Source organism: Ammospiza nelsoni, chromosome 1 (assembly GCF_027579445.1).
Source record: "Ammospiza nelsoni isolate bAmmNel1 chromosome 1, bAmmNel1.pri, whole genome shotgun sequence".
In the NCBI taxonomy this organism is placed as follows: domain Eukaryota; kingdom Metazoa; phylum Chordata; class Aves; order Passeriformes; family Passerellidae; genus Ammospiza; species Ammospiza nelsoni.
Genome location: NC_080633.1, coordinates 140,987,384 through 140,998,810, shown reverse-complemented (window position 1 = coordinate 140,998,810; position 11,427 = coordinate 140,987,384). Strand labels below are relative to the sequence as shown.

The following is an 11,427-nucleotide window of genomic DNA, read 5'->3' as shown; positions in this document are numbered from 1 at the left end:
GCTTAAAATGTAAGTAATTTAGAAAACAACACAGTAAGAATTAATTTTAATGGCTTTACTCCCAGAGAAGTTTTTAAAAGTTTTTAAAAAAATGTTTAGTATACTTGTCACATAGGTTCAAATCTTGCACAGGTTAACTGATGTGACAGTAATTTTCAGATGTTAAATTTTGAAATATATTTTGAAGCCAACAATGCCATGCATGATTTCTGCACAAGTCTTCTGGCTGGAGTAGAACAGATTATTAAGTGCAGACTTCGCTGCAGCAGTATGGCAAGCAAATCTGCTCCTACTACACCTCCAAAGTATTTGGCAAGGGATGGAAGATGAGAAAGTTTATGAATAAGCTTTAATAACAATCTGGTTTGTTGTTTTAACAGCACTCAAGAAGCAAGGAGGTACCAATCACAATTCTTTAACTATTGCTGACACAGGGCAAGGAAACTGGCTATCTACTGCCTATTAAACCTGAAATCATTAGAAGCTATGTCTGATTTTATAGAAAATTAGTGATTACTGTTGCTATTTTTGAGACAGTATAAAGTAGATATAAATCAATACTATTTATTAAAAATAACAACGGGTGGGCGAGTTACTAAGTTGCAAATAAAGCCCCTTAAGTACATCATGAAAGCACATTTGATCATTGAGCCTTCAGCCATTTTAAAAACCCTTGAGTTCTGCCACCTTCTGCTTGGGACTGCTGCATTGCTTTTCCCTCCTCTCCTGCTGTGTACTGCTTTGCTGTTCTTCCATCTACCTGCTAAATTTGATAACGGCTGCTCTAGAGATTCCTCCCATTTCTGCCCTGTGTTGACATGGTGCTAGTAGGGAGGACTCTGCTCTTGGAGGAAGTCTCTTGCATGGTGATACCCATGCATTAGTATCAGTTTTGTCTTTCTCCTGTGGTCTCTTCTTTCCTCCTTCTTAAATACTGATTTTTTATCCTTGATAAATATGAAAACACTTTTGCTAAGCTTACTGAGGCTGCTGCTGATACCGTTTTTTCGATTGGTTTGAGTTTTCTGAAGATCCTATACACCCCTTTATTTCTTGTCTTTCCCTTCTACTGCCATATGCTCCTCCTTTTCTCATTCATATTTTAGTTGTTGGCCATGTGTTTTTTTTTTTTTCTTTCTTGGCTGAAAGCTGGACTTGATTGCTTTCACTGATATTCTTGACTGTGGAGGAGTGACCTGCCAGGATGACTGAAAAATCCTTTCCTTGACTTTGCTGTACTTGTTTGTGCTTGCCAGGTCCTGTGCTCATTTGTCTGAAGGGATTTGGAGTGAAATATTCACTTATATAGGGTATATGTAAAACAGCTAAATAAGTTTCAGGAGTTTGGGATTAAGAGAGAGTTGATTTGCAGGGAAAGGAAGGAAAAATGTGTAATTGCAAGTTGGGAACAGCCTTGTGAAAAGGACATAAGGAAGGGTGGAAAGAGTCAACAAGCAGAAATTGATGCACAGCAAGTTCCACCTCAACATGAGGAACAACTTCCTTACTTGAGTAAGCACTGGAACAGATTGCCCAGAGAGGTTGTAGTCTCCCCACCCCTAAAGATACTCAAGAAGTGCCTGGATGCAATTCTGTGCCATGTGCTCCCTGCTTGAGAAGGGAGGTTTGACCAGATGACCAGTTGTGGTGCCTTCCAACCTGATGCATTCTGTGATTCTGTGAAGGATAGAGATGAATCTCTAGTGGGAAGGGAGTCAAATGCCTGAGCCTCAACATTTTCAGCAGCAGGGCATGTTGGGTACCTCTTAAACTGAATATGAAAGAAAGGCTTTTTTTTGTCCCTGGATTAGAAATAAAATGGGATTATGAACATGCATCCCCTCATCCCAGGAAGAAGCTGATTTGGTTGCTATGCCCTAAGCCCACATTCAAGTGTTCACTCTTTTATCTATAGTGTATGAGCTGCATGTCCTCCTCACCTGCCTGTTTTGAGATAAGACTTCCCAGTGAGGTAGAGGTGTGGGTATGAGCATTTTCTAAACTTATAAAAAAAGGATGAGAGTTTCTGTTGAACTGTTTGGAGGCTGATGTGTACATCACCAGTGAGATATGACTAAGACTTAAGTGTAATATTAGAGGGAAAAAAGTGAACTTGGTATGTTTGGAGCAACAACTGGCATATCCTCTACGAATTGTGAAACAATGACCAAAGTGTGGGACTGGTGCATTATAGTAATTCAGGTGTGGTCTTACAAAGGGTACCTTGAGCTATGTCCTTGCAGTGTGGAGGAGGAAAGGTGGAGGCTTAGAAGTGAGCTGAATTTCAGATAGAGATCACAGCAAAGGCTTTTATCAGGAGTGTGACTGGAATGCTGTCACCTCTCAATGAGCACAGTAGTTAAATGTCATAGGAGAATTGAACTGACTGAAGAATCTTAAGTGCAGAAAGAAACTTTGACATTGTTCTGGTTATGAGATCTGCCTATTGGCATCTTTAATGTAAGTGTAGTTTTTTGCCGCTTTGTTGCCTCTTGCTGCAAAAACTCCCCAAAGTCAACAGTGAATGCATCTAGAACTGAAGATCACTTTTTCTTCTAAATTATGGTGCATTTCAGTGTCACTCAAAGATCACTTAAACAATAATGGCTGTGAAAGAAAAATCCAACATTGTAATGAAGTTGGTAACATCAGGTATAAAATACTGCTGTCCTGGCTCTGCACAGACATTTTGACGTAGGAATAAAATTTTCTGTAATGTGTTTCAGTCCCAAGAAGAGATATTCAGGAATTATGGAAGTCCATGGTTGTGTAAAATTTATATTGATAATATCTCCAACTGGTAATGTTGGCCCTAGTGTCCCTGTAATGTAAAATCTTTTGAAAGTGACGTTTGAGTAATATGTCACAAGGCAAGCCAGATGGCTGCAGGCACCCAAGAAGGTGGGAGAGCACAGAAGACAAAGTTATGGCAATGTAAGCAAAATGCTCTCATGTCCATCTCTGTTAGATGGGGTTTATATTACTTCAAATGATATGTTAGAGTTCTCTTCCTTAATGTAATGCTTAATGAAGCCTCTAGAATTTCTGCTGCAAACAAAAAATAATTCACCACTCAGGCACCACAGGGACATGAAAGGTGTGCAAGTCGCCTCTGTAAGCATCAGTATCACCCTGTTGAGTGTTGCAAAAGCTTCCCACACATGGCCAATTATACTCCTTTGTGAAGTACTCATAACTTCCTTCCCAAAAGCTGCACAGCAATACATGGCACTGTCAGGTTTCCCTGGATTCCTTTTTCTCTGGGTCACACAAGGAAATACTACACTTGTTTTCCTGAAGGCGAAAACAGGAGGCCAATGAGGTTTAAATGGCCAGAGGTGGGGTTGAAAGCTTGGGTGGAGCCAGACAAACCCCACTGTTTTGCCTATTGGGTAGTATTGGGTTTTGGACATGGAGAATTAATGTTTTGATGGTCACAGTGTGCATGCACACTGAGACCTCATGACTGTCAGATGGGTGAAATGCCAGAAAGACTGGTATTGTTCTGGGATTGCAGTGCTGAGGAGTTCCAGGTTTCCAGATGATTGCACTGGGTTAAAGATTAGGTCACTTGCATCTGTGAAGCCAGCAGGAGGCAGCAGAGTAGGCTGTGTGTGCAACTGCAGCCCTGCTGGAGCCTTTAATCAGCCTGGTGAGTGCTTACACTTGCAACTGTAGTCAGGTTTTCTCAGTCTAATTCTGATCTCCTTGAATAGTACCTGATACAGTACCTCCCCTAGCTCAGCCTGTACTGACAGCTCAGCTAGAATGGGGTACTTTTTTATACCTTTCTACAGTAAAACACTCACACGTTTGACATATCTATCATGCTTTACTGAACTTGTGATTATAAAGGTAATTTACAATAAAGCAATTAAATAAACAATAAGTTAAAACACAATACATTTATACATAGTATTTCAAAGGGCTCAAAAGACTATCTGGTTCCAATACATAAAGACTTTAAAACAACATTAAGAACCAAAGTGTATCCACGCCTATAGTTATCATTGTAACAAGTGTTAAGACTCCCAACGATGTACATTTTTGGTTACAGTCCCTGTATACGCACAAGACCAGTGAAATGCTCAAGCAATTGCACAATTGAGAAGAGGACTACATGAGACAGGCACAAACAATGTGCTGGAAGCTGCCTGGGGAACACGGGTTTTATCTCTAAATTGAATTGACACTTGGGACAACAAATGGAAAGCGCTAGCATGCTTTCTGGAGCACAGGTGTGATACCCTAAGGGAAGGTTAGTGCTGCCTAGAGAAATACCCCACCTTTCTCCAGCCACTTGTTCCTTGTGCATCTCACACTACCCTTGAGCCAGTGCCAAGTACTTGTACATTTGCTCAGTGAACCATCCAGGGAGAGTGACTGAACTTAATCCTGGCTCAGCAGTGGAACATGAAAGAGCACTAGGCTTGAATTCCTATTTCTCTGGTTAGGTTCACTGTGCAGATGTGCTGGCACCAGAAAGTCACCAGCACAGGGGAGGGACATGATGCCTGGGAGCAGGGGGACTATTTCTGTAAACAGCAGTATTGTTAAAAACATCTTGTGGAAGGAAGAGGTTCAGCTTATTTTTTTTATTTTGAAACAAGGAACATGTTTTTAACTGATTTATAGTGCAAATTAAATAGTCAAAAGCAAAGGATGGACTCTGCCAGAATATACAGTAATCTTTTATAATCCATCTCATCCCTCTTTCTCTCTGCCTCAGCCAGTTGGTGCCAGAGTAGACTTTAGGTTTTGATATTGAAGGGTGTTCGGCGTAAAGAGTGCAGGGCCACCAGGCAGCAACCACGAAGCAATGCTCCAATATTGTAAATAGGATCTGTTCCTCCTCTCTGAGTACTCAAAGCCCACAAAATAGTTGGTACAACAGGGGCTGCTACAGCCAGAAGATCCCCGAGGAGACTGCTGCTCCAGTATCTTCTCTTTATTCCTGTATTAACATACTCAAAGGCTTCATCATCATGAGTTTCTGTAAAATCAAGTTCTTTCATGAAACGGTTTTCATTAACTCTGTGCTCCACCTTCCGGCATGGAGACTCCATAGGAGACAAAAGGATGGCAGAATTGGGATCACTTGGGGTTAAGTCCACTATGATACCAGAATCACTGAAGCTTCCAAGAGAAAATTCACCCAGATCCTTCAGTGAAGAAGGTGGGCTTAGAGGACAGGTGTCTTGAGCTCTGAAGATGTTTTGAATGAGCTGCTCCACATCCAAGCTATATGGCACCACATCAGTCTGGATGGCCTGTTCCACCATCATACTGCTTTTTGCTTCTTCCTGGCAATAAGTTAGCTTTCCATCCAGAATGATTTCAAGCATCTCTTCATTTACAGCAGCACTGAAGGGAGCTGGATCACTCAACTCAGAGGTTGTGGTGGTCAAACTCTCTCCAGATGAGTCAGTCCCGGTAGCTCTGTCCTCACCAAGAAGCAGATCACTGTCTGCCACCTCCTCCAGACCTTGGTCCTCTGTGATGGGGCTGTCGGGCAGGGTGGCACACAATGATAACAGCTTCCCCTCTGAGTCGCTCGCATACTCCAGGCACTGCTCATCCCTCACAGAGTGGTTCTGAGCCATCTCCATGCTTTGCAGCAAAGATTCCAGTTTCTTGTTTTGAATGTTTATGTCTGTGAAGTATTTCTGAATTTTTTTGTCTTTCTCAGCCAAGCTATTTTTCATGCTTTCAATAACCTGCTTAAGTTGTTTAATTTCACTTCTTGCTTCCTTTAAGGCTAGCTCTGCCTCCACACGATTGCACTCTTCTTCAATCCAGTCTTCCCTCATCCGTCCCAGCTGAGCTTTAAGCTCTTCTATTTCTGTTTCCCTGTAGCAAAATAAAAATGATGTAACACTTCTGCTGACTGCTCACCTAAAGTCAGTATGAGGCCCCCACCACACAGTGATGGTTCTGCTGCTGAGATGCTCCAAGAAGGAAGCAAATTTCTCCAGGTGCCACTTGTGACCCCCTCTGAGAAAGCCAAGATATGCCAGCGGATTGCTAATGGGAGTGACTGACCTCCCCACAAAACCAGTGGCCTTGTGGGCTGTGCCATGACCCTGGACAATTTGAGGCACCAGTGGTGACCTCTAGGTCACATCTAACCACTGTAGTGCTTAAAATCTCCCCGATTGCCTCACCCTGGAGTAAATGGGAAACAGCTGCCTGGATGCATCCCTGCTCCTGCCAGCAGCTTGTCACATACTGCCAGAGCCAAGTGGCCTCGGACAGCCACGGAGCTGAGGTCTGCAGGCACATGGCTGGCTTGCCCCAGCAGGGAGCCAGAGGCTGCTGCAAGGACATGGGGAGCAAGTGGGAGAGAGGGGACTCCTATGTCAGTTCCAGGCCTTGCTGATGCAGAGGAAGAGCACAAGGTCCCTGGAACTCTGTCTTGGGCTCCATTCAAACAGCCTTTTGTGACCCCTTGGATTGTCTGTGCTGGAGACCCAGCTCTCAGAGGGCAGTTTTAGTAAGAGACATCTGCTGCTGTGTAATGCATGTTGTCACTTTGCTCAGCATCCACACAAAGGGCTATTGTGAAAAATTCAGCATGTAAGTGACAAAAACACAAATAGGCACGGTGGTTTGGGTATGAACTATTCTTTCACTGGGGAAAAGGAGGATATTTGCAGTTCTACTTCACTGAGGGAGGTAGAACAGGACACTAAGGTAACACATGCTGGCAGGTAGAAACTGTTTTATGTATAAAAGGTCTCAATCTAAATAAGACTTGTAAAAAGTTGTCCTTTAAAAGCATTTTATTGTGAAAGTTCCAAGAAGGAAAAAGAGCTATATTTATAAATAATTCATTGTTTTGCATCCCCTTAGTACACTCTGAAACCTGAAATACTGAAAACAACCTAACCAGACTAATTGTATTTCAATTTTCTTAATGGAAACTTCATTGATCAAGAAATGAGTAAAACCACTCAGGATTCCCACCCCTAAATGTTCCCAAATAAAATCTTTCTGACTGATTTCTGAAGTGAGGTTTACCTTTCTTTGAGTTTGCTTTCAGATTCCTTCAGCTTGGTTTTCAAATGTCGCACTGCCACTTCTTTCTGCTGCAGAGGAGTCAAATACTGCTCTGGGTTTTGTGGCTTAATGCTGTGATTGTCACCACAAGAACTGTATCTCCCTGACCGCCTGAAAAAACCCAAAACAAACCATCACATAACATCACTCTTACAGTTCTTAAATCCTGGCAGAATGAAAAACATCCCGTTGACGGATAAATGCAAAACTTGACTCATCTGGGGCTCCTCGGTGTCTACACAAGTTACTTCACCTTGCAAATCAAAGTACTTGAGGAAACAGCTGATTTGTAGCTATAGTGCAAGATTTACTATTTATTGTACTTGGCTTCAGTGTCATTACGTCAAATGAGGCTTTTAACTTTATTTTGACTTTACAATACCTGGCCATTCCCTCACCCCAAATGGGTGGTGTGCCCAAGAACAGGCAGGGCAAGGGCACCCATCTACAGACAGCCAGGAGAGGCAGCCCAAGGAACAAGTTCAGCTCCACACAGGATTTATAAAGCTGAGCACACTGAAATCCACACTCATCCTGTCTAGCTTTGGGTGTGTACATTACATGCTCAGTCAGCCAATACACATGTATAGTGGCTGCTCAGTCGTCTGGGAGCGTGGACAACAGCAGCAGCATGGCGGCCATTTCTTCTCTGCAACACATGTCACATGCTCTGGCAGGTGTCTGTATTCTTTCCTTACAGCAAACTGCACTCCTTAGGGAGGTGCCTAAGGCTAGGTGGGGTGAATTTTCGCCCAAGTTCATCATGTTTCCTACACTACCCCACCCAATTCTCTTTGCAGTGAAAAGAACCCTACAACAAACAAACCAGTAAATCCTCATAAGAACTGATGGCATGAAATAGCCTGCCTTGGAGTGAAAACCAACTGCAAAGGACTTTGACTTAAAGTAAACTTGAATTTTACAGTGCTGAAACAATAAAGCTTTTACATGGTATGGAGAACCTTGCTGACTGTTAAGTCACCTATATAAGGCATCATAACTATGGTGAGGAGCAAGATGACCTGCATGGCAACTCCTACAGCTGATCGCACACTACAGTGCAGAGAGAGTGTCAATGTACCCAACACCAGGAGGCTGAAACACAGACTTGCCTCATCACTGGACTGCTATCACTTCCTTTGTACGAGCCTGAGTTGCTGCTGCTGGCTGAAGAAGCCCTGTAACTCTGATGGATGTTAGCAGGACTCAGATGGTTTTTGCACAGTGTTGATGAAGCATCCTTTCCATGTGAAGAAGGTGGACTGGCTCCAGACTTGTAGGATGAGGATCCATTATTCCGACCATAAGGACCACGACTGAAGAAGAACCAAAATGGTGAAAGCATTATTCTCATCACACAACCCATTATATGTCTTATTTTATACACAAAGTTTTCTAAACAATAAACCAGAGAGATAACTGTGAGTGGCTGGAAAGAAATAAAATTCTGACATGATCAGCAACTGCATGTTCTTTCACTGGCAGGGGGCTCTCAGTCTGAATTATGTCTTCTAAGGAAATCTCAGCCATTTTACATCTCTCTGGGGACAGCACAGTTCTCAGTGACTCCATCAGATCATCCATGTTCCCGAATCTTTGACTCGGTTAAGTAAGGAGAGGCCTGTGGTCTGGACTAATGCCAAAAGAACCACACTGCAGCTTTCCCTGGCCAGGCCTGCACAGTGGTGCCTGTGCACGGAGGGTTGCTGTAAGAATGCTTTCATGCTCCTCGGCAAGCAGCCTGAGGGATCACAGTGCGCAATGAAAACAGATTTTGTTTGGGCCACTGTTCTTTTCTGCCTTTGGCATACTGGGTGCTTCATCTGTCATGGTCAGCTATTCATTCACTTCGATATAGCTTGAGCCCCATGGAGAGCAGGCTGAAATAGTATTAAAAGAGACAAAGGAAAACACAGTATTTCATTTTTTTCTTCCAGTTTTTCTCATACATATTTACCTTTCTTTTTCCATTCTTTATAAAAGAATCTGTCAACTGTGTGTGCTTGAAAGCAATTGGTATCCTCCCTGCCTGACAGCTGCCCAAGGGCTGGAGTGCTCTGAGGCCAGCTTCTCAAGGTGTGTCCCTTTCCTGTTCACTTGGTTTGTCATCCTACACTACCACACTGCCACCTCACTCTCCCCCTGAAGTTGTTCTTCTAAATGGTAATGAAAGGGAGGTTAAAAAAAAAATAAAATAAAAAAAAAGTCCAAACAAAAAATACCAGAAAAAGGCAAACCCAACCCAGCCAGCAAAAGAGAAGGCATGAATATAAAAAATCAAATACCACAGAATTATGAAGCAACATCTCTTTAAATTGTTTCAATTGGTTTTTTCCTTTCTCAGCAAATGGAACAGTTTATAAGGAACAGATGGTTGAGTGGCTGCTGCGAACCTTCATCACACTGCTGTGGTTTGGGTGATTTTGTAATTATTTTACAATGAACTACAGGACTGTGGTTTGTGACAACATGGAACTGTTTCATAGCAAGAACAGTTAAAAAAGAACATATTGCAAAGGAGATATCTCTTTCCACTTCATACAATGTATCATCAACTCTGGTGTGTGGCCGAACTCGCAGAGACTGTGCTTAACATAGCAGGGCATCAGAAGGAGCCTTATTACAGAGGACTTCTGTCCAATACAGGATGTCAGTATGCTCTAGTTTAAAGTTATATTAAAATGCCCAGTAGTATATGAAATGACACAGAAGCTTACTGAAATTAAGGTGACTTTAGAGCTTCATATTACACTTAGTACCCTTTTTTCCCACAGCCAGTAACTTTACTTGTTGAATGTAATCTAGAGGGAACTCAAGTAGTGTTTATTTTTCCCAGAGTCTCATGATACAGACATGAAAGCGCTCTCAAAGCCTCGCTCTGACAGCCCCTGTGTTCCAGGGCACACCACGACCTCCAGGATGCCGGTGTGACTCAGGCACATGGGTACCCTGCTGCCACCCCAGCCTGCCTGCCAGCTCCTCCACCACGGGCAGGAAACCACTCCTGTCCCTGAGAACTCCCTCCTCCTGCTCCACAAAATGTAACCAGCAGGGATTGCGTGGGCAGAACACAACGTGTGCTGCTCCATCCCAATGCCCCTGTCTTCTCAATCTGACTGAATTTGCAATTCACAGATGACAGGGAGAAATCTTACAAAAATCTTTCATGAAAGGTTCACTTAGACAGATGACTATGACATAATTTTTTTTTTTTAACTGCCTATAGGCTAGGCAAGGGTATTTCAGAAAAAAAAAAATTCAACATCAAAGGCAATACTGTCTACTTCTTACAACAAAAAATAAGATAATGATCTGGAAGGGTGTAAGCTCAGCTGACAATTTATGACAGAGATAAAACAAATTAAGACCAAAAGGTTTAGGTTAACTGGTTAGAAATACAGCTGTTAACTAACACACCCAGCTCTCTCTCCACTCCAGCCAATGCCTTTTCTGCCTTACCTGATTCTATTTCCTGTACTTGCCATGAATAAACAAAAAAACCCCAACAGCTAGCTGATCTGGCACACTGACAATTTCTGTGCACTGAATACAGCATTTTTTTCTTTCTTATACTGCAGTTCTCACCAGTGTGCTACCCAAGAGCCTTCTGTTAACTCAATTGTTTTAAAATGCAAGACCTTACACAGTAGTCTATCTTTGCACTAGCAATATTCAGGAAAAACTGCTTTGCTTACTTGCGAGAAAAAGAAGATCTCTTGCTTCCAGCAGCCGACATATGGACTTCAGGTGCTGATATACTGCCTGTGCTGCTTGAAGAGCTAAAATCAGCTTCACTGCCTGTAAAGGAAAAGGAAAGGGTGAAAACATGGAAATTATAACTCAAAGATTGTTTTCAAAATAACAGTGAATCACAAGCATCCTTCCTTTGTCTGTTCTGGGTGAATTTCAGAAGTTGCATGGATTTTCAAACATCCCTGGGGACAGGAGATGGATTTGCTCCAGATTTTCCCTATTTCTTCAGAACTGGCACTTCAACAAGAGCAGAAAAAATACATTTGGACACAAACCCCTCACACTACAGAAGCCATTTTAGGTCTCAGACAGGAACACTTGTTGTGACAACCTGTTTGCTCCTCACAGACACCGACAGACGAATGAGGCTGCTCACGTGGCTCCTTCAGGAGCACAGTGATTAAGAACACACCACTGTAAGTGGGTATTTCTCATGCTTTAAACCATGCAGAAACACTGTTTGCTGCTTCTGTTATGTTTTCTCAGATAACATAAATGTACATATATATATATGTAAAGGCTAATGTAAATCTATACATTTATCTACACGTGCATGTAGAGTTTCATGTGGTACAGAAGCATAGTGAGGCAGTTGTAATAACCTTAAAATAATCC

At 42.5% G+C, this 11,427-nt stretch overlaps 1 protein-coding gene across 1 annotated transcript in view; it reads right to left on the bottom strand.

Annotated features, from left to right (window-relative positions):
• Positions 1–3,812: 3,812 nt before the first annotated feature.
• SYBU (syntabulin) overlaps positions 3,813–11,427 on the bottom strand; it is a 40,132-nt gene continuing 32,517 nt past the window's right edge. The window contains exons 4-7 of the mRNA XM_059486375.1: positions 10,755–10,857; positions 8,172–8,375; positions 7,021–7,170; positions 3,813–5,850 (exon numbers count right to left, since the gene is read on the bottom strand). Of these exons, the coding sequence (XP_059342358.1) occupies positions 4,752–5,850; positions 7,021–7,170; positions 8,172–8,375; positions 10,755–10,857 (1,556 nt within the window). The 3' untranslated portion in view covers positions 3,813–4,751. The remainder of the gene's footprint in view (positions 5,851–7,020; positions 7,171–8,171; positions 8,376–10,754; positions 10,858–11,427) is intronic.